Source organism: Falco rusticolus, chromosome 11 (genome assembly GCF_015220075.1).
Source record: "Falco rusticolus isolate bFalRus1 chromosome 11, bFalRus1.pri, whole genome shotgun sequence".
NCBI lineage: Eukaryota > Metazoa > Chordata > Aves > Falconiformes > Falconidae > Falco > Falco rusticolus.
The window spans coordinates 7,934,158-7,958,290 of record NC_051197.1 but is presented as its reverse complement, the minus strand read 5'-3'; the positions used below and the strand labels follow the sequence as shown (position 1 = coordinate 7,958,290).

The window sequence follows — 24,133 nt, the reverse complement described above, 5'->3', positions numbered from 1 at the left end:
GTAGCGTGAAATGTCTCGCATCGGGGCTCATTTCTTCTCAGGCCCATATGACACAATATGGGAAAACTTCAGCGTGAAGTAGAATTCGGTAAAAACTGCAGGGGAGACTCAGGAGAAGCCACCATCACTGCTTCAAAATAAAAATGTATCCTGTGCTTTGTCAAATGTTGGAAGGACGGACTCGGTGCTTACCTTGATGTAAGGTCTCGGTGCTGTGAGCCCTCAGCAGAGGGAGACGCCGGCCAGCAGAGCCTTAGCTCCAGTGAGGCATGGCAAACACAAAACATTGCCATCTTTAGGATTTCCTACTGACTGCCCCAAGGGGGTTCTGCCTGGTAGTGACTCTTTGCATGTGGGTGTTTTGTTTTGCTTTGTTTGGACACCTACTTATGTATTTTCTGCTTGTTGTGGACCCCTTTCTAAGGCACCTTAGTCTTCCTGTGCATTGTTTGGGGGGTCTGGACATGAGGACATGAGTATAATGAAGTGCTTCAGTCCTCCTGTGAATCTAGGGCAGGGTAGTTTTGTTTTTCCCCACATACGGAAGAGTGAAATGATGTAGCTTTTTAGTAGAAATATTACTGTAATTGAAAATTTATTTTAAGTTTCTAATGTCACTGAGTAGGTACAGTTTACGAAAGCCAAAGTCCTTTTCTGCTACATTAAAAAGAATAAACAAAACCCCCAACATAGCTTCATTAGAAACACCCTCAACACCCTCACTGAATTTAAGAGTGCATATGCAGAGAATACAGAGCAAACGCTTGTGTTCTGCATATTCTCTAATAATGATTTCAAACACCAATGTCAATAGGCAGGAAGTTTCTTCAAAAGCCAGAGCGCGCCCCACCTTCACTGTAATGCTCTGAAGGCCAATAATGAAAGCCAACGCATCATACAGGATTCCATTCATTAACAGTAATTCCGAAAGAATTAAAACTAATGCGTTAATCATGTTCATGATAATCCATTAATGTGAAGAACCTGAAGAGAAAAAGGTAGAATGAAGGATATGCTCTGTAGCAACAGCGTTACAGTTTTAGGGTAATATTGAATTATAAAATTAGTCTGTAGACTGACTGTAGAGGATTAACCATGCCAGCAGAGCATCCGAAGTCAATACCATGGTTTAGGAGAGCAGAAAATGATGGCATAGAATATTAACGTTTCTACATAGGGGTTGGTTTGTACTGAGGGTGTAATTTGGAAAGGTGACTCTAGATCGTTGCTTCTTGAAATCAGGCCCAAAGTATTTAAGGACCAAAATCATAAATGTTTTATTTAAAGAGTGATACACTTATGTTGTGGCAGAATGATCGCTGCATACTGATCTTGATGTCTTTGTATCAGACAGCAGTAATGCCACCACTTTGAACACTTCCAGTTAATTATCACTAGAACATTTTGATAAAGACAGTGTATTTTGCAATACGAACAAAATGAGGGAAAAAAATAGTTTAGAAAAAAAAAAAAAGGCCAAACAAACCTTGGGAGCACTGGCTTCAACAAGTTCAACAAATATTCAAGCCACATTTAATAACTTTATAAAACTAGTATCAAAGTAAAGAATATATAGTCAAAATACAGAAATAAAGTTGAGTGAGATAAAACAGCCTGATGAGATCAAACAAAAGTTAAACAGAACAGATTAATATAAACAAGTTAGCTGAAAGGTCGCTTTACTTTGTGTAGCAGTATTTCAGCAATTCCTTTTCTCAACAGCCAGCTTAGAAGGAAGAGCTAATCTGAAAAAAAAAGATATGCATCACTTTAAAATCCTGCTGTATGTGTTAACTGTGATTGTTTGTAGAAACAGCATCACCCCAGTTTGCAACCTACGTTAATTTCTTATTTAATAAACATAGTGGATTTTTTTTGTAAGAAAAGTTCAGAATGAAGTGTCTGCATTCAGCTTTCCATTACACATATCTTTCTGTTGGCTATGAATTCTTTTATTTGTGAACTGCTTACACTTCCAAACCTTTTGTCATAGATACTTCACTTCCAAAAGTGTCTGCTGTAGCACTCGCTAAATTACAAAAGGTAGAATAAGGCTTTCCCAGCTCAGAAATTTGCATTTTTGGTAAAGGTAACAATATATCAGCTTCACTAACCCTAATAATAGGCATACGTTTAATTTTATATCACCATCCTTCCAAAGAAAAAAGAAAGACTAAAAGATGTGTGCAACTGGTTTTTGCTTAGTATAAAATTTTCAAATCAGAACTCATTTTGCTATGATAAACACTATGAATTACATATAAACATAGGTGGAAAACAATATGCCAGGCTTTAAAAAATAACACAAAAGTTTGATTAGCAGATGGCAATTCTGTAGCACTACTGTGCACTATCCCGTAAGCCCAGAGATTAAAAAAAAAGAAAAAAGAAAAAAAGTAAAAAAATTTAATCAAACCAGTTTTGATGCAGGTTTGGCATCAAGTGTATGTTATGATCTTAGACTCGGTATGCTTATTCTGTGGTTGAGAAATTTAAAGTACCAGATTTTTTCCACATCAGATAGCAGGTAGCTGGTGCATACAATTCAGACAAGAGAACTAGGATTTCTTTAATTTGAGATGGGATCAGTAATCTATTATTAAAATGTCCAAAGTGTGCAATAATAAGGCAGATTTCTTAATACACCACCTCTTAAGATACTCATTGTTTGATGAAACAAACAAGGTGCTTTAAACCAGCAGAGTAATAGGATACAAACAAGTGCCAGAATGAAGGAAAACTGCTAAAATGGGAACTGCCCTTTCTTTCACAATGAGAAATAAAGAACTTTTGTATCTGGTATTTGAAAGGTTTTTAATGGCTGATATTCAATATCAACCGATTCCTGAAGTCTTGGCAAGATACCAGGTTTCTGGTACTGGCCATTTCTAATGTTATTTAAATATTCACATCATGCAATAAGCAGTTTCACACACTGCAATGTAATGGAAAATACTTCCTAAACTGAATCAGAACTGAGACCCCAAGCAGAACCAGTAAATAAATATCTCGCATATATGTCAAACTATATTCTTCAAACAAAACCTTACATCTTATCAAAGAAGTCAGAAAGTACTAACAAAAATTATATGCTTTCTACTATAATACTGTTAAATTTCCATGGCTGAGAATGTCCTGTTAATTTTTTTCTGCCTTTTTAAATTAGTTGACAAAGTAGAAATTCAAACACAGAAATAAAATGCATATATATGAGAGCACTGGCTCAGTGAGATATCAAATATACAGCATTCTAGTGTCAAAAGTACAGGCAGAAATGTCCAAGATTTCTTGGTGAAAAAGGGGCATTTGAGGAGTAAAAATTCTACTTAACAATCACTCACATTTTAACAGTGCATTAATTATAACAAAAGCTGGATGATAAGTGAGCAACAGAGTCATAATGTTCAGTGTTCATAGCAGAATTTTATCCTCTGCTCATTTAAATGAGGTTGGAAACATATACTCATGTATGTGAAACTTTTAAGTAGCTATCTTTTTTCAGTTTTTCAGGATTCTTGCAAGAGGCAAAGTTGTGACATTGAACTGAGTTGATGATAGTACAAGGTGGTGTTGATAGAAGTCTTCCTTTCAATGCTGTGCCTCTGGCTTGTCAAAGGATGATCAGTCCTACGATCTCGTTTGATCTATTCTTTTGCCTCTAGGAAAAGGGTTTCTTGAGGATACAGTTTTACCTCCAGTAACGATTTATTTGGATCCAGCTGGGTCACCTGTAAAGATACGAACAAGAAGATACGTGTAAACAGACTTTTTTGAATTGTTTCTCTTTACAGGGCAGATTTCCACCAGGGAGATTTCAGAGTCCCTCCATCAGTGGTAACTGCAGTTGTGAGTATGAATTCCTAAAATGCAGGTTAAGAATACATATATATTGTATTTTGCATGTTGTTATTATTTTGCAATAACAATAAACAGAGTAATAATAAACAGAATCCACCACACTAATTCCAAGAAGGTCTGGTTTTCTACCATAGACCAACGTGTGAGTATATTTGTTTTTGTCAAAGTTAAGATCTTTTGGAAGGATTACCAAAACACAAGTTATGATGAAAATAAAACTGTAGTCCCAGTTAAGTATCCTTACATTTCAATCAACTGCTGGTGCAAGCAGCATAGCCAATCCAGCATGATCTCTCCATTGAAAGGGGAAACTTACTCTGCCTTTATTTTCCTACTCCCTTTCTTGCACCAAGTCACACAGGAAAGCACCTCACTTTCATCCACTGTGATACTTATCAGCCACCTCAGCGAACCTAGGCTGGGAGAAAACTGTGCACTTTTGTTTGTTTGGGTTTTTTCTGTCATGCTTGTGGGTTCAACTGGTGAACATGCAAGTCCAGTCAACACCAAATCCAGTGCAAGGTAAGTAGCAAAAGCACTGAGCAGCAAGTACAAGGGAGGAAGCAGAGCCCTCCTCCTTTTATTGGGAGCAAGGTGCTAAATCAGCTCACCATATGGTGAAACTGCGTCACAACCCAACTACTGCAGTGCTTGCTTACTATGCATATATGTGTGTATATCTATCTATCTATCTGTGTGCATTGTAAATGATATATAGCACATAGTACTTATGTAGGCATGTGTGTACGTTTGTATTATAGGATTGCTCCCTGGAATCGAGACTCCTTGTTGGACTTGTAAAGGTATTTAGGCAATCACTTGTGCAGATAGCCATATAGGAGAATTCCAGTGAGAGTTAAATGCCATGCAGTTTGGAAAAGAATGATACAGGCACTGTCTGCATCATTATTGCCAAAACTCTTCAGCGTTTGGCTCTTAGCACCCAACCCTGCAAGGTGGTCAGCATCCTGACCATCCTATCACAGACTTTCACTTAAGGCACATAAGCAATTCTCCATCTATAGTCAGCAGGAAACTTTTGTGCTGAGGATTCTACTTAGAAGCTAGACTGCTGCCTATGGGATAGATCTCTCCTATGACAATTAAAATTTAATTGTAAGTATTACATAATAAAATTATTTATATAGACAAAATAATGATGACAAGGGTCTTAGTGTCCTTCAGACATTCAGGTTTACATGCCAATGCTGTGACATCCTTCAGAGGACTACTGCAAAGTTTCATATAGAAAGATGAACATTATTTCTTTTAATCTTATAATTTGCTGAACTATTTCACTTCCATTTAAAAATCTATTTTCCCTGGTAATTCTGTTTTATTTTGCTGTGTGAGCACACGAGTTATCAGAAGTTTGCTTGTAAATAATAGGTTATTAGTCTTACGCTATAGGTGTAAGTGCAAATGCATACCCAAAAACATCTTTCCAAAGTTAAATCTGTTTTATCTATGATCACAGCATGCCACTGCTTTCTAAAATTATTTTTTGAAAACACCGTCAAGCACACCAAATACTATGAATTAATAAAAATGCTAATTTATTTTTTCTTAAAAGCATAACTTACTACTCCTGTTACCAATTAACAAAACCAGTATTGCTCCTCTTTCCCCTCCCCCAACTATATCAAACTTAAAATATATTTGTATTTCTATTGTTTTATTGGATAATTACAGAAAATTAATTATTTAAACAGCTATTAAAAGCTTATCACTTCCTGAGCTCATTGAAATCAATGTAATTTTGCCTTTCTGATTGCAACAGAATTAAAAAAAAAAAAAGGCAGAATTTTAAAAAAACGAAACAAAGAGATGCATTATTTTTATTCCCAAAGCAGGAACGTATTTTCTTAAACTTCATGTACCATGGTGAGCTATTGCTAAATGTCTGAAGAGAAAAATAATTTATAAAAACCAGACTCAATTTTAGATTCCTATTATCTACAGTCCAATTATGCATTCCTGCACAGATGCTGCTTAAATTATTGAAAGGTTATTATCTTAGAAAGCAAACCTGTTATGTAAAAAACAGCCAAAGTAGTGCATTTAAGTTTGTGATTACAGAAGTATGCTAATTAAGTATCTTGTTGCATTTTTTAATGTTTTGGTATTCTGCTACAGTCCATTATTGCAGATAGGCACAGAAAGTGCGGTAAATAGGGGTCTCTGCAATTCACAGCAGAAGAGGTATTGTGCACCTGAGAGAAGCAATCTTCCTTCTTTTCCGTTCAAGCCAGTATCTAATTAGACTTCCCTGTTTTCAAATCCTGCAACCTTTTTTTCTGTAAGAAAAGCTAGGGAAGACAGAGGAAGTCTCTTCTGCATTTGGAAAAAAAAAAAATAATCTGAAAACCAAGCCTAGGCAATGAACACAATCTTCCAGACTGTAACCATACAGAAACCTATTTTATTCACTTGAGCGTAATTCAAGATACATATCCCAGTCTAAACTCTAAAGTTTGCAAACTTCAAGTACCTTAAATAATAACAACACATTATGTCCCTTCCTCAGTGTTTTTGTACTCAGAAGGTTAGCTACAAGCACTGTGCGGTACCTGCAGTTAAAGGACTGTGCAGCTTTTCACCGTAATTTCAGTGTGCTGCTTAATTCACTGAGGGACAGCAGAGTTTGCAAATGTTTACACCATTACCCAATTAACTAACAATATGGCTCCTACATCTGTCAACAAACAAAGCTGTTGTTGCTTTGTTTTAGCTCCTTGGCATTTTCTGTTCATATGGGTCGCCATTGTACTTAATTATCACACCATAACCCTTCTGCAGCTTCTACTTTGTTATTTGTGGTTTGTAAATATGTTGTTTACTACAAAGAATAGAAGCCTTAGTAGTGAACACATTTCCTACCAAAAGAAATGGTTTCTCTTGTAAATATATGAAATATAAGACCTAAGATGTTTTGTAACTTACAGTATTTTAAAACAGAATTAGAAATCTAAGAGCAATATATAATAGAGATCAAAGGACCCCGGAAGAGCTGTAGCCTGCACAGGTGTGTCCAATGTAGTGTTCTAATGAATTTCATTCACTTAAATTTAGGTGGGTTATTTAATAATGCAAAGTATAAAATGCCTTCATATTTGTATCTGTGTACCTTGTTTCATTACCTTTAGGATAAATTCTGGAGTCCACTTCAGTGCTGACAATCCTTTGCACTGATGTCATTGCATGGCACTCTTCTAAACAGCTTTGCATGTTATATAAGTTACATTGTCCCAAACTCCTATACCTTTATTATTTGAAGATTTCTTCTATGCTGTTAGAAATTACACAGGAAGCCATTTTAAGCATGTGTTTATATAACAAATCTGATTGGATCCTGTTGAATTCCGTGAGATTATGTAGGTACCCGTGTGGTGAAATCAACATATTCTTGATTAAGGTCGCAAAATTCACCAAGGTAAGCGCTCAGCATTTGTTAAAGGCCTAAACAAATGCAAAAAGCATAGTGTCTCTCTGTATTTTCAAGTCCTAAAATAACTTTCTACCAGTCATATGCATGCGGTTTGAATCCATTCACGTCATATGGTGATAACAGCTGATAAGGTGAATGTAGTTTTAAAAAATACTTTATGCTTTTGTTAAGGTAAGTACTTTCTATTATAATGACATGTAACTGAAAACTCCTTAAAAAGAGGCTCTAAGTTGTTTCAGGTTTATATAGTGAGGAGGGTGGCAGAGGAAGGAGACAATGTTTAGATGCTAAGAGAGTGTAACTCAAGTGACAGTGACATTACTAATACTGAAGCTCTGTAGAATAACACACAGGCGCGCTCAGGGCTGCCCCAAAGCCAAAGCAGTGAGTGCCCTGGGAGTTTTAATCTTCAGGCAAACCACCTTCTATGCAAACTTTTAACACTCCCCTCTCTTCAGGGAAGACTCACTCTAGCAACGTGACCAGAGGGTGGTAACAGAACATTATTTTGACCAGTGTTAGATCTTGCCCTGCAGCTGCAAAATGTTGCAGTTTCACTGAAATAGGTTTTCAGTTGGTAAAACAGGACTTTTCTTCCAACTGTGGATACAATTTTACAGGACCTTATGCTTCAGTGCACTGGAACAAAGACTATATCTTTTAAAAAGCTTTGTCATATAACTGATGTTGGTTTGGTGCGCAGGAAATTTATTGCTTTAATAGGTATTTCTTTAAATTAATTCTGTGGCAGTTATTTCAACTATGCACTAGCTAGTCTGTTTGAAGCCTCTCCGTGGCACTTAGAAGTTTGAATGATTGAAAACTGCACAAAACCAAAAGACAGTAACGATAACCCTTGTATTTCTCTTGTAAGAGTGAAGCAGCTACTTATACTTTATTCTGAATAAATTTTGTGGGTTTTTTAATAACGCAGTAACAAAAATTAATACTAGTTTAAACAAGAATTTTATACATTCTTGTAGCAAAGTCTTTTTCCTTCTAGAGTAATTTTTGTGTTATTTCTGTCTTTGCCTTTGCTGACCTATCTGTCCTAGTACACACTCACATCCTGTACAGCTGTACTTCTACCATTTCAAAGGTGTGGTTCCTTACCCTCCCTAACTCTGCAGGGAAAAGATAAATACAAAAAAAAAAAGTCTTAATGCTCAGGAAGGTAATTTAAAAATAAAGAATCGAATACACAATTATTATGACACTTACACAAGCAGTAAATATCACACCCTTCACCTTTCTCTACACCCTAGGACAAGGATCTGATTCCCAAGTAGCCAGCCTCTATACCACTTACACACGCATGAATACATTTAATGAATCCAACGGACAAAGAGTTCTTTTACTCTCTTTCCTAATCCTCCTAAACTATAAATGCAATAGAAATCACTTAAAGGCACACCTGGTAAAGTACCAGATCTGTTTAAAAAACTATATTTTCAGAATGACACACAAACAAATACAGCGAATCCTTTCTACCTATTGAAATATCTGGGTTACACAGATAATACGCTCAACTAGTGCAACAAACAAAAGTAGCGTTACCTTATAGAAATATATGCAATTAGATCTGGTTTAGTTGAATAAACTTGGGAGACAATTTACATCTGAATTGAAGACAGCCATCACAAACAAGGAAAAATATGTCATAGTAAAAGACTTTAGTCTCTGTCTAAGTACAAAACTTTAATCCAGATATGTCACACTCTATCTTCTCCGAAGAGATTTTCTCAAAACCATATTTTAGATTAAGCATATGTAAAAATACATTTACTAAGCAAAGTAACAGATGTTGATAAAACAGAAAATTGTGACACTCTATCCTCTACTTTGAGCATTCTTTCCACTCTCTTGGAAAAGCTGTGCAGCTCTGAGATAGCTGAGATGCCGCCACTGTTTGCATAGTGTAAATTTTCATTGCCTTAACATAATTTATATTAGAAAAGAATCTGCTGCGTAGATTTTAATGACTGAAGGCTTATAAACCTGACTTGCATTACTTGACTTCTTAGACAGTAAATTAAGATAGCAACTGTGTTCTCTGTTAAAATCCTAAGCATAATGACAGGGCAATGTAAATAATAAGGATAAGCCAAACCCCAGTGTTGCTGTATTTGTACAGTGATGCCTGGACTATTGGGTGCTTTTTAAAAGTTCAACATTACGAATTCACAATTCTACATTAAAATTTGATTTTTTAAATGGGAAAAATACCTCATGTTTGTAGAACAGAGCTTAAAAAGCCCCCAACAAACACTAATCATTCTTGCACCAAAAGTAAACAAAGCCCTGATGTTAATGTTGTTTAAAAAAAAAAGAAAAAAAAAAAGATTTTTACCCAAATCCTATGACTTTTTACCACTGCGTAGTAAAAGAAATATATTAACTATCTACCTTCCAATAAAAGACATTAAGAACTGGTTTGTGCAGCAGTTCCACCTGGGTAGCTCTGAGATACTTCTGTGCTTCTTTTTAGCCCAAGATCAGAAATTTTGTTGAGTGATCAGTATTTCCCCCAAACACAGCCAAAATACATCCAGTTACTAACATCACCGAGTATCTGTTTTGTATTTATTTTTAAGAATCACTCTTACTAAAAACATCACTACAAAAAGGCCGCACCTTCATCTAGCCTTTCAACAGCTCATTTTCAATGACAAAATAACAAATACATCTTTTCGTTCTGGCAGGAGAAGTGAAAACACAAAAGTATTTCAGTTAAGTAAATTCTCTTTCAGTAATGTGACTTTTGTTGATGTGGTATTGATGGCGTTAAAGTATTATGCCAGTTGCCTTGTATGTTGAGAGCAAGAAGTCGCAGGTGCTGTCACTCAGAGGAGTTACCTGCAGGTACTGAACAAGACAGTGCTGGTCCCCACAGTGCCAACAGCTCCGACGCTGGAGGACTTCAGATTGTGAGGGAAGAGGAAGGTGCTGTAAAGCTCTCTTCAGATTTTCTTCTTTCCTCCTTTCCTTCTTTCTGGTTTGAAATCTTTGATCTATTTAGGAATTCTTTATGCGGTTTCTTGGAAAAAGAGAAGCTGACAGAAAACCCTGGAACAGGTCTTTTCCTGACAAGGGACCTGCGGGTGGAAGAGCTCCATCACCTGCTCCTTCCCACTATTTACTTTTACTTTTCTTGCTGAGTAGAGAAAAGCTTTAAGTACTGGCATTTACAGATGAGAGCAGTTGCATGTTAAGCATCCTTTCTGCTGTGCCAAGGAGCAAACCAGTCTGTTACTTGTGGGCACCACTGCCAGTGTGCTTACATTGAGCTAACAATTATTCATGTATTTAATTAAAGATGTACTAGCTACAAAGAAGGAAGATCATGTCCCCAGAAATACCATAGCTTTCACTGAAAGGAAACCAACAGCTACATCTTCTGGAAGTCTGAAAACATACAAATACATTTAGTGCTCCAAATGAACTGCAAGAACTTTGCTTAGCATACATCCCAAAGGGGAACGGATGTGAACACAGTCACTCACAGGAGAATGACCCAGGATTTGATATTCATGTGCACTTAATTATAACTGCATGGAAAAACAATCCAAAAGGATTTTTATCACTAGTTCAAAGGATTAAGATGTTCAGATAGCACAATGATATCTACAGTATCTACACAATGATATCTACACATAACATTGTGATTGGTAGATAGGTAAATAGAATAAAAAGCGCTCCTAAGACTGCTTTGGTGATTTAGTCTGATGTATTACTTATGCAATTACCAAAGCAGCAGGAGATCATTAAATTTTCTGGTAACCAGACACAGCATTCTTAGTATCATACTATTACAAAGGCTCTTTATTGGTATTTTATCATTACATTTTCTTCCTATAAGGGGAGGAAAGCCCACGAAACAGACATTAAGCATGAATTCCAGGGAAAAAGTACAAAACGTCAGGCCCAGTTTTATGCTGGATAACGTCATATGCAACAGCAAAGCTCTGCACCTTAACAAAGGCATCTTCCTGTGAACAATAACATGCCTCCCCTGAAATAAATGTTTTGTAAAATGGGGCAGTGCTGAATAAAAGAGCACTTTTGGTCCAAGGGATGTGCTTGGGTGGAATATATAATCACATGGTTGGCATTAGTCATTGGGTTAACTAATGAGGATGACTCAACTGAAAATTCACATACCGCATTGAGTATTCAGCGTTGTGGTGAACGCTTGCTTACTTTAGCAAGTCTTAAGTAAACCAGCTCATCTGAAATGCACAGCTATTTCCTGAAATTGGTTGCACATTGCCCATATTCAAATAGTTGTTGTAAGAGATCAAAAACTATATTGACCTACAGAATGTAATTCTATTTCTTTTTAGAATAAGCTTACACCTACGAGATGAGGAAGACATTCCTTCCGTCTCCTTTTAGTGACCTGATACATGAAAGGCTTTAATCTTTCTCTTTCAATAGCACAGTTACTTACGCAAGACACCAGGTCCGAAAAGCCAGATCAAGTCTGTTTTCTTGGAAGAAAACATTATGAAAAATCTTTCTGTAATGCTTCCAGAATTTTTGACTACCTATACGGAAATTTTATTTCCACAAAAGTAAACATCACATTTCAAGAAGCAAAATCTACTCAATATTCTCTAAAAGTACTGCTGTTGACTTCAGTAAGGCAAGAATATCATCACCTCCCTTTGTAGCTGCTGACCGCAAGACTGCAATACTATTCTTTGTGAGCAAACTTGTTAAAAGCAATAAAATCTAGGGGCTGCAAATGCTTCAGCATTCTGGCTGCAACGATATATGGTCCATTTCTCTTACACTCAAGGTTAATCAGTCCAATTGTTCTACTGTTAAACGTCATCGGGAAGAACGATCAGAAATTATGCTGCCAAAAGAGGCGTGGGAAGATGCTAGTCTGGTATGGCCAGATTGCTTAGGCAACTTCTCAGCCTCTTAACTAAACTAAATTCAACTGCTTGGATAAATAAAATTACAACATATCCCAAAAGAGAGGAAAGACAAGGGCAGGTAGTATCGACTTAAGGAGAGTTGTAAATGAGAAGAGGAGGGAGGTCTACCTTTGTAGGTAGCTGTGGCCTTGTGTAAGCTAGATCAGAGCTGAAAAATATATGCCACCATCAGATCTACGTTGACCTGAAAAATTTTAAATTATGTGAATTAAAACAGATGAGTACTCCTTTACGAAGTAGGAAATACAAATATCAGTAACTGAAATGACTGGAAAAATTACATGGACCACATGTTAAATTTTCCCTGAACTTACAAAAATATTCTCAAATCTTTTTGAACATATCAGAAAAGTATTTCATTCATCTGAAATCCCCCTTTGCCATAAGACAGTTATTCAAGCTACCTTCCTGATTTATGTGAAGTTACTAAAAGCGCTATTGGGTATAAATAATCATGACATTGCATGAATCTTTTCTGATGAAAACACCTTTCTTCCATCTTTCTATCAAGGTGATGATTAGGGAAAGGATGTTAAAAGCCAGAGAAAAGGTCCTGGACATATAACTCTTTCATTAACTATTTAAAGAGTTTAAACACCACCTAATGAGTTTAGAAGTAGGTTATTTGAAGGAAGTAGTTTGCACTGGGTGAAACGCACAATAACCCTTACAAAGGATGGCTTCTAGTGCTGATACACAAAACTGCCAAACTATCTGGCATAGCAGTACAGGGATCATGCTCAAACATTACCCTTCCGAGAACAGAGGGTAACAACACTCAGTTACCTGCTGAGTGCTGCAGCTAAACTTACTATTCTGTGGAGTTATTTTCACCAAATAGGTGTCACCAAATTTCACCAAATGGGTGTCAAAGATTACCCCTGCCAGAGCACAGGAATGAATGCTTACATTTGGGTTTGGAGGAATCTCTCACTGTATACTCCCATATAATATTAAGAATTGTCTGCCCCTAAATTTACTGAAATCCTGATCATACCTAATTTAAATTGACATGCAGTTTGAGTTAAATTTATTTTCTGCCCTTTCAAGGGAGACAGATTTTTGTTTCTGTTTATTTAAACTGCTGTTGAAATTGGTTAATTAAAAGGATTTAAAAAATCTTCATACTCTAAACAGAGCAAACCGGTTCTGAATTATTAAGCAACATTTTAGATGCATTTAAATAACCTTAAGTGACTTAACTGCCACCTGATCCTAAGCTGTGGCTCAGAAAAATAAAATGTAAAATACTGTAGAAGTCTTGGCTTACCAGGGCTTCCAGATACAGTAAATAAAGAGCTTAAGTCTCTAATGCTGTGTCTGCAAAAGGCACACTCTCAAATACATAACTAATGCTCCACCTTATGGAGAACCGAGCAGAAGAAATTACAGGTTGGAAGTTTGATTTTTTCACAAGAAGTTAATAAATTCAGTCTTTCAAAAATAGTCTGTCAAAGGAGAAAGCATAACAGGACCTCCCTTCCCGAGAGATGCCATAAACCATTCACAAACGTATCATTAAACCTAGCAGGGTGGCTGAAGCCCAGTTTGGGTAAATCTGTTCTGCACGTTCCACCAACAGTTGCAGCTAGACCTGGTACACTTCAGCCTCCTGCCTGCGGTGTGGTGAAATGCCCGCTCCGTGAGATGTTAAAGGGTTTGAGGAAGACTTCAGCAGATCTCAGCCACAGAAGGGAGTGAGGAACTGAACATCTGGGAAGCCTCCAGGGTACTGGGAGAAGGTGGATCTTGCAGCTGGCAGATCGACAGGACTACCAACATGAGTGTTGGGAAGGCTTTTAAGAGAAAGGGACTTAGAAGAAATGCTGAGTGAGGAGGTTGACTAAGCATGCTCATATGCTTAGGGCAAGCTTTTTTTTGTTATAGTTAAATGCATTTTGAAGATTAGAGCAGTTCTTGGAAGAAAGGCATCTAGAATTTGAAAATCAGCACTTACATTTAAATAGCGCACACATTTGCTTCCATAAAGCCTTTGCAGGTGCACTTAAGAATAACGCGAAGAACTTACAATACAGCTTTTTGCTCCAAAAGATGTGCGTGCCCAGTATTTTTGGTCAGAGGTACAGGTTACCTGCTGGCCCGGGTTCACCCACATGACACACGCCTGCTGGTACGGTATGCGGTGCTGCCTTCGTTAAGGTACTGAGAGAGGCAGTGGGTAACAGCTCATTTCATCACCCGTAGAAAGAACAACACAGTTGGGGACAAAGACCCAGTAACAAGTCACTGCCTGTGCTTAACTGCTTTGGAATGTCACTGCTGCTTTAAAATCTACAAGTAGTGTCTGGAAAAGGTTAATCTGTGTATTTACTCATGTATAGAAGTTTGTATTTACAATAGGGTTATGATACCAACTTTTAGTTAGCTAAGGATAGCTGTGTAAGCAAGTGGAACACAGAACTAAGAACTAATGAATTTTTATTTACCAAAGAAGTAAAAATACTTCAAAACCACTGTATCAAAACTGGTGGCTTTGAAAAGCAGGTAAAAATGCTCTAACAAGTTTTATTATGAGAGAATGCTGATTTGCTAGAAGATAATCCCCTTGTTTTGATAAGACAGAAACACTTTTGGGGGTATGTATCTTACCATAACACAAATTAGGATAGAAGAAAAAAAATATTACCTTGAGAACATGTTTTAATCTTACCACAGCAAAAACTCCAGCAAAGTAATTCTGATACTTTCAACCATTTTTTCAAAAATGGTATGTATAGTTTAAATACAGACATTCTAAATGCTATTGTTTTCTGGAGCACAAGCATCCCCAGCACTCTGTTCTTGTTGCACAGCTTTCAATGGGTGTTTGTGATATGTATCACATAGCAGAAGGGTCTTGACAACTTACAGTGTATTTTTAAGAGGCTATATACCACAAAGCCTAAGGCAATGAGTACTTTTACTGTATTTCCAAGGTATCCATAAATTACTTTTTTTTTTTTTTTTTGAGACGGTCTGTGGAGTTGCACACTACCAACTTTCCAAACCTGGGGAACAAGGCAGATGTCATTTATAGTTCTCAGTTGTTAGCAAACCCCTGGGGGTTATTTTTTGACTGTTGTAGCTCTGGTGGTCACAATGGCAACCGGATTCATACATGGCCACTAAGTCAATTGACATGAATCATTTATGTCATATATGGCATTATTAGGTTGGAGAAGATAGAAAAAAAGATTACATGGTCTTTGCTTCCCACACAGCAGACCAACGGCTCCACACCCTGCCACTAAATTCTCCTTTCTTTGCCTCAGTATTTTTTCCCCCGAGAGTTTCACAAACATACTGAAATGGCAGCCTGTTCTAATTTACTGGTCTTTTTCCTCTTCTACTCCATTTTTAATTTGCTCTTATGTGAGTCTGATCAATTTTTGAGTTTGTTAGAGAGGACTAAAATTAACAGTGATGATGATGTGATTAAGTACAGAAACAGCCAGTCTAAAGTGAAAAACAAATGTAAAAATTTAGAGTAATATATCTGTAGTGTTTTTTACATTGAACATGTACTAAGACATACCTACAGGTAGGGAGGTATGACTTGCAGAACATTTTAAATACACAAAAACACTGTTTAGACTGTAGAAGACTGTTCTTCTGTCAAGTAAACTGAAGGATCAGTAATCCTGGAAACACAGATGACTTCTAGTCTTTGGTTCCACTGGAAATGATATTACATGCTTAAGGAGTAAAGTTAATCAGTGCTTAATGAGATTCCTTAAATGCTTTTCAATCTGACTTGGGATTCTCAGTATAAGAGGAGATGGAAGAACAGCTGCAAGGACTACAATCCTGTTCACAGAGTTATGCCAGAAATTAGTCAGAAGTCACATCCACTTGCAAGGTTGCATGCTTGCTAAGGACATTATTCTACTCCCCTTCGGAGTACTTGTGACCCTTTGGAGTACTTACAAATAAGATGATAACGCAAGAGATACCTGTTACCATACTGGAAAACAGTACCATAAACACACTAATCAGAGACTTATTCCTAGTCAACTTCCTGCAGGGGCAGTGATGGGAAACAAAATGGAAAAGCAACCCAAGTTACTGAGCTCCTTAGATGAAAAATGGCTTAACTGGTCACCTGGGGATGCCCCCAGCAAATGAAACTCCCGGCTGATCCAGAGCTGCCCCCGTGTCTTTGCAGCAGTGAGACAGTATGGCCAAAAAACTCCTGAACTTCACCCATCACTGCTTGGCTTTGTTCTGTCATCTCTGTAGTGTGTTACCTTTGCCTTTTGTACAGGGCCCCATGTAATCACTGCACAGTTGGACTCGTTGACTTTTACCTTTGTGGTAACAATGGCTAAATAAGAAATTAAAGTTAATTTGTAACAGAGCAGAAAACATACAGGTATATTTTCAAAGAAGCTTAGTAATCAGCATGCAAATATCTGTTGATAAATCAACAGAATTTAATTGGATTTTGTAAGTAGTATTGATTTTGAAAATCGGTCACAGCAGGTACGTAATTAGAATTTTGAGTTAGGAGACATAAATGATTATTTACTGGTATTATGTAACAGGTGGATGAATAATTTATTAGAATGCCCTGATTACCTCATAACTGTATACTTTCTGACACTTAGCCTTCCTTGTTTATAACATTAAATCTATCAAAATGGCAAAACCAGAAAACTCCAAAGTACCAGCCCGTAACAGACCTAAACAGCGTACTAACAGCCATGTGGCTTCCTTCAAAACAGGACCTGAGCAATGCTGGCTCAGCGTTTCTGTAGTTTTCACTGAATATGGTCCACAACTTGTTTCAGAAATGGAAGATTTTTTACAATGTCACTGAAAACACACAAGAGTAAGAAGTAGTGGTATTTATTATTGAAAGGTACATTTACTCACATCTCTCCTTGGAAAGGTGCCCAGCAGCTTGTACTCCTCCCAAGGATATCCCTTGGAAGCCACAAAATCAAAGACAACCTGCAGCTTGCTGCTGGCCAGGAAACGTCGCTCAAAGAATTCTCCGCTGGGTGTCCGAATACGCAGTTTACTGACAGACTCTGTGCTCTCCTCTTTTGGTTCAGGAGGCAAAGATTGCTCAAGAGAAAGCCTGATAGCCTGAAGAAGGAAAAATAACTATTTAGGTTGCAATGCTAGCACAGACGACGACAGAAAGCTTTTCTTTTTTTTTCTTCTAGAACTTCAAGGTGTGCCACAGTACTCCACAGCCATAGCTGTGCTTTATATCTCAATGACAAAATCATTTTTATTCATTCCTTAATAACAGCCCACCAGACAACTAATTAAAATAAATCCTTCTTTATAACACATATTATTAGGTCTACAGTTAATGCACGATGGGGAAAGTAATTTAATCATTTGGCAGAAAGCCTTGGAAAAAATTTGAATGAGAGAATAATTGTCAAGTGGCCAATTGCTTCCTTAAAGGGTATAAATTAAAAGACAGTAAAAATATTTCTTTAAATGCATTTATCAAATTGCCTGCCTCTTGCACAGAGTAATTGACCATTTGCAGCAAAGACAAGACCCTTAGTGGCAGTTCAGAGTAAAAAGAAATATATGTGGGAGATTTACTGTAACAAACCAGAATGCTGTTAAAAGATCTAGTTAAAAATATCACGAAGGTACATTAGATACACAGAGTACATATAAAAGTAGGAATGGTCAAAGAAGAAAACTGGGAGAACAGAAATGGGAGCTTTAAGATTTAAAGCAAGCAATTATTATGATTTGCAGGAAGATGGTTCCAAGCTTAGGTGTGCACATTTTCTGCGACAGCTTGCATGATGAAATCAGCCCCAAAACTGCAATGACATTACACATCCAAAAATGTGTACGATTGTCTTCCTGCTAATATTGTGTATCCTACTGATTCACGATCTTAAGGGCAGGAACCAAGTCCACATTTTCTGTCCTCTGCCTCTGGGAGCTACTACAACACTAATACTTTGATCATAATTTTTTTTTTTTTAAATGATGCCTAATATGAAGACAGCTGAACAAGATGGGATTCATATTCGAGGGTACTGAGTGCTGTCGGTACTCATGGACGGGCACTGGCACCTATTAAAAATTAGATCATACTTAGAAAGCAGCCTTGTTACGGTATCACCTCACTTAAGGCAGCAGCTAATGAGAATGCTGAGGAATGGAAGAAGCAGCATGATCATACGGCCTCCCCCAAAATATACCTACAAGACAGTTTTTCAAACTGAAGAGGCAGTCAGGCACGGATTTGTCCCAATTTCCAAGGAACTGTCAAGATACACAGTTGCTATTCGTGCCTTTGAAACCCCCCCCAAGGTCATTTAGTAACAGAAACTGATGGAGGGTGATTACATTAAAGAGAAAGGACTGGGCAGAAGGAAGATGACAAAGGCTTTTAAACAGGCTACTTCTTACACACGAACCTCTGAGCAAATTATATCTCAGTATAAATATTTATACATAGAACTTGAGTTCATTTTTGCTCATCTACTATGAGATTATATTTTAAATAGATTCTATTTTAATTTTCTCTCTCTCCATTCTCAACCACCTGCTTACGATCTTTCTGTTTTGACATTTCCCCACACAGTATAACAACAGATGCTACATTATTTACTGAACCCAATCAATTATATTATAGAAAAATAAACAACAGTAGCTCATTAGAGCTCTTTTCTTTGTGCAAAGAGTGCGTCGCTCCCCAAAGTAACTAGTCTCCAAGGCTTAAAAATAAAATGGCAATTTACAATGGATATTCTGTACCAGCAAACCAAGCCAGAAAACAATGATGTGATGGATCACATTAAAAACTCTTGAACCTGAACAAGCAATTCCAGTGTGTTGATAAAAAGATGTTCAGTATGTGAATAGCTCAATAGTCAGATTTTAAATATACAAACTGAACGTAAAGTCACTTCTGTAAGTAAACACTGTTGCAGAACAATTCAGTATAAGTAATCTGTATACTTGAAAATGGGGAGTGTTAGTAAACATTATTGTTAAAATCCCTTTTGTTCTACTGCGCAAACAGATCCTATTCTTTTCATTACTGCACTCTACATTAAAACAGGGAAGCCCAGGTATATTTTGAAAACATGGACCAGTAAGAAAACAATTTCCAGAAGGCCAAGGTATCAGAAAAGGTTCAGGAGCAGATATAGTAAAGCAGAAGTAATTATTGTTTCTATGCATGCAAAATTACTTAAAGAAAAAGATATTCTTACTTGATTCTGAGTGTGAGCTGATGGCTTAACGGTCTGTTACTGCTACAGCACTGATTTACGTTCCATTGCTATTAACCTCACAGAATTGCCATCTTACAATTATTGACACAATTCTCACAGTCTGGTTTTGTACACTGCTCCTTCAGTTGTGTTTTAGCTTCCTTTCTCGGCTTACGTTAACAACAGGAGCTAAATATGTCATCAGATACTGCAGGATAAGAAAGACGCGGACTGCATCTTTCCCAAGCCATTCAATACTGCTGGTCAAACTGAGTTTAGTATTTACAACAGCAGTACCGTTTAAAAGGTTCTTGAGTGCTTAAATGGTTCAGTTTTTTTAATGCAATTATCTTGGTAAAAAAAAAAATATCGCAAATGCATTGCTCATAAGTTTGTTTATTGGATTTATCTCAGGGAATAATAAATGTGTTCATAGCCAACTTTTTTGCAGTTGTATAATTCGTTCTTTTCATATATCAGCAAAGTACACAAGACTGAAATGTCAAGTATACTTTTAAGTCACGTATCAGGGGGGATACGCAAGGCTGTGATTTCTCAGGATTCCATGAGTTCCAAGGACTTTAACTAAGTGAAGAATTACACGAGAATATAATTCCAAATTTCCAATCTCCATAATCAGTAAGAGTCAAAGCAAAGAAGTTACATTAGGTCCACCAAAAATATTGGAACCCTGATACTTTATATAAATGAATAAATACTTCCAATATTTATATTTCATTTACATTTGATATCATAGTGGAAACATACTCAGCAAACAAATATTCACTAGGGATGTGGATATAGTTTTGTATTCATTAGCCACTTGCTCGCAGAATCTTATAGGCCTAGAAGTCAAAGGACAACAACTGTGATTTTAATCAAGATATTTATATTTGAGTATCAGTTTTATTTTGAAAATTTTATCCAAGGGTTTCAAAGTCCTTTTTCTAGTATCAGCTGTGTCTCACAGCAGGTCTGTAAGGACTTATATTTCAAGAACTTTGCAGAACAGATGGAAATATTTTAATGATACCTGTCCTTTGAAATGTGATGGGACTTCAGGGACAGAGTCAGGGCTGTACCCCAGCCTTTTCACCACATTTTCTATTTGCCAGGAGGTGAAAAAGAGGAAGTCACTAATACAAGTATATTCGTGTACATGATGCTTTATGTAAATATCTACATAGACAGGCAGCTGGGACAGGAGCTAGCCTAGATCCTGAAAGGGGCTGCAGGAGCCACCTCTGAGAGGCACTGGGACCCTCAGAATCTACAAAATTAAGAGAATCTACAAAATAACAGAGTTCAAGGAACAGCACTCTTTACAGCACATGATTTCTATTTTCTTGTATAGGCCTAGAGATGTAAAGTGTTCATTTAAACACAATCTTCATTCTATGGAAGATTCTGTAGAAGATTGTGTAAAAATTTAAAAATGTACCATTAATCCAATTTTCTAGATTTTGCATTTTCTTCATTTTTTTTTTTTTTAAGTGTTGTGTCCCCTAAATTAAATATGGCAACTTGTTTGATCAGAACTACTGCTAGGCTTTGTGCTACTTCCTAGAAGAAATGAAAGGGCTTCACAGTATTATATTTTTAAAAGGAGTGCCTGCAGAAAAAAGGTTAGAGGTTCCCAATGATTCCACCATTTATGGAACTCATTTCATGAGCTTCCTGTTAGCAGGTCTATCCATACCTGGCTGTAATTGAGACCAAAATGATGTAAACGTGACCCAGATGCTAGAACAGAAAAGCTATTAATAGAGTGGATGAAAATGATTTAGCTGCACTGTTTTATATATATGTGGTAAGAAATTAATTGAAAACCAGGTTGATGTTCATATAAAAAGTACACTTTGAACTGAAGTTTCTATGTTGAATGAAAGTTGCAGTGTCCATAAAGCTTCCAAAATGAATCCAAAAAGCTGTCAGAAAAGGTAAAACATCCCACCTCACGTTCTTCCTCCTGTTCTTTCCGAATTTGTTCCAAGCGAAACTGCTCTGCCATTTCTCTCTCTTGCGCTTCCCTCTAATAAACACAAACAGCAATCACACATGTATCACCTCGCTTTCCACAGAACTTCTCAACTTTTCTGTAGAAATTACTATAAGAAATAGGATATTTATTAAGTGATCTTTTCCTGTCATTCCTTCCCCAACTTCTATTATTAAGTGGGGCCAGGACTGCTTTAGCAAGAAGATGCAGTCAAGTCTACTCCCAGTGACTGTACCCAGTGCCATTTCACAACCCCTGAGGGCAGTAACGACTCCTGCAGCAGCCATCTCATCTGAAACAGAAGGACCAAAGGCGGGCAAGTCCTCTGCGCCAGAGATTCCACCCGCTGTGGAGAGGTTCCCAGCCCGACATTCACGCCATCACTTCATGCCGCACAGACCTTCGCTCGGTCAGCCTCCAGCGAGATGCGGTACGCTTCATCCTGCTCTCTCTTCACATTTTCTCTGGCTTCACGTTCATCCTAAAGAAAGAAAAAAAAAAAAAAGAAAAAAGAAAAAGAAGAGACAAGAAAACAAAAAATATCAGCAAACAGTGAACCAGTGGATCTCTATCTTTCTGTTCACCAGCACTCTTTAACCCCAGTGACTTCAAAATATTGGACTGCCTTACTCACCTGACTCCTGCTAGGGGCAATGAGTTCAGAAATGCCTCAAGGGCGGCCTTGGCTTTAAAAATTATGACTTTAAAAATTACGACTTACCTACAGCTCTGTTTCGATTACCACGTAAGGGATTTGGCCTGCAGGCTGGATCTGGCACCAAGGCTCTCTGCCCTGCCATCTTTGCCGGGGCCATGGCCGGCGCAGACCCCGGGAGGGTGCAGCCTCCTCCTGTGCCAGCCACGTGGGGAGGGGGTCACCGGGGGGTGTGGGTGGGCTGGTGCCGTGGAGGATTGCGCTCCTGCAGCCGACAGTTTGGACTGTCACGTAATAGGGAAGCACAGACCATGATTTAGAGGATGAGGCTGGATTTTAATTTGCTCTCTGCTCAGACTGGCGACAGGTAATGGCGTGTCCTGCCGGAGAAGGGCTGCTCCCAGGGCCTTCCTTGGGAAAAGCGCCCTCAGCAGGGTCTGTCCGGGGTCATCACTATGAAGTGTCATCCAGCGGCCTCAATTCACAGTATGGAATGTTATACAAAGATGGGAAAGTAGCAAGTCCTGCTCGGAAGCATCTCAAATGGACAGATGCAGGCAGACAAGAAACTTGAGGTTAGCATGCCAACTTCAAGCCAGCAAACCTAGCAAAGTATTTTATTAATGACCACAGCACAAAGAAACAAAGGTTTACTAACAATAGGCAAAGAACAAAGCGAGGCATCATCCACGCGGTGGAGGATCAAGAAGTGGGTATCCCCAAAAGCTGGAACAGCACTGGGGTGATGTCTGAGAAAGCCAAGTGTATAATCAATAGCATCCTACTCTGCCTCGGGAGCCAGAGACAGCTGCTGCTCCCCTGTGCTTACTCCTCTCACATCTAATAATCTGCCCAAGAGAGCCCTGCAGAGGTTGCACTGGTCCCTACAAAAACCAGTAAGATTTAGCTGAGAGACTGCTGGTAGGTCACCCGTAGCTACCAGTAACACAGCACTTGCACTGGGGTAATCTGTCCCCTGTATTTCATAGAAATTGGAAGCTACTAGCTGTTGCTTTTTTAAGAATTATGTTTATTTTCCCATTCATCTGCAAGGTTTATTCCACATAAAGGAATAATTTTTGCAACGTGATCAGTCTCCTCCCCAGTACTTCACTATTTGGCAAAAACTCATTTTTAAGTGGGAGGAGCACAGGTTAACTGTTATTATCATGTCATGCAAACATGCCAAGATGTTCCTCAGACAAAACTAACACATTAGTGGTTAAAAAGCTCTGCAGTAGCATGCAACCACAAGAAGAAAGGACAAATTGCAGGAAACTGTATACAACCTCCAGTTGGAAAGTAACAAGATCTTTTTAGAGGAAATTCTTCTTCCTTATAGAAACAGGACCCAAGATTATTCTACAATCAGTGTGTCCTAAATTTCATTCACAGAAGATAGCGAAACCATCACTTTGTTCACAAGTGCAAGTAATTCTTACAAAACGTAAAAAGGACAATAACCGCGGAATAACCTCTTCCCCTTCCTGGCTTCCTTGGACCTTGATAAGCTCTGTGTGCCATGCTCACGGAACATCTTCATAACTTAACTCAAACCTGACAGCAGAAACTGTCTACATTAATAGTCCATTTCTGAGAAGACGGGGTGTTGAAATAATTAAACAGCCTGATTTTTGTGTTATCCAAAAATGAGGAAAGCTTCTTGAATACACAGAGGTTTTCCCAACTCTTTTCATAAATGGAGAGTCGCAGTAAAGGAAAAAATGTTGTACCGTCTATGCTGAGACTTCCCGTAAGCATATAGTAAATTTATTTTAGAATGGTGAGAACGAAAACTCTCTTCCCAAATTATCTTACTATAGGAAGATGACTTCAGGTAATCTGTGAGAGGACAAGCATTAAAAAAAAATATTCATAATTATTTCAGAGATAACTTATTTAACTTTCATGGTTTGCAACTTCATATACCACACCTAACTTCACACACTAATTGAATTTCAAAGGCCGCAGAAGTCCACTAATGCTCGAAAGCTGAAACACAAGATGCAACTATTTAACTAC

The 24,133-nt window shown here is 37.7% G+C and overlaps 1 protein-coding gene across 1 annotated transcript in view; it reads right to left on the bottom strand.

Moving 5' to 3' along the window:
- Positions 1 to 578: 578 nt before the first annotated feature.
- Positions 579 to 24,133, bottom strand: part of FAF1 (Fas associated factor 1) — a 171,571-nt gene continuing 148,016 nt past the window's right edge. Inside the window, exons 16-19 of the mRNA XM_037404855.1 lie at positions 21,857 to 21,937; positions 21,412 to 21,489; positions 17,128 to 17,343; positions 579 to 3,728 (exon numbers count right to left, since the gene is read on the bottom strand). Of these exons, the coding sequence (XP_037260752.1) occupies positions 3,645 to 3,728; positions 17,128 to 17,343; positions 21,412 to 21,489; positions 21,857 to 21,937 (459 nt within the window). The 3' untranslated portion in view covers positions 579 to 3,644. The remainder of the gene's footprint in view (positions 3,729 to 17,127; positions 17,344 to 21,411; positions 21,490 to 21,856; positions 21,938 to 24,133) is intronic.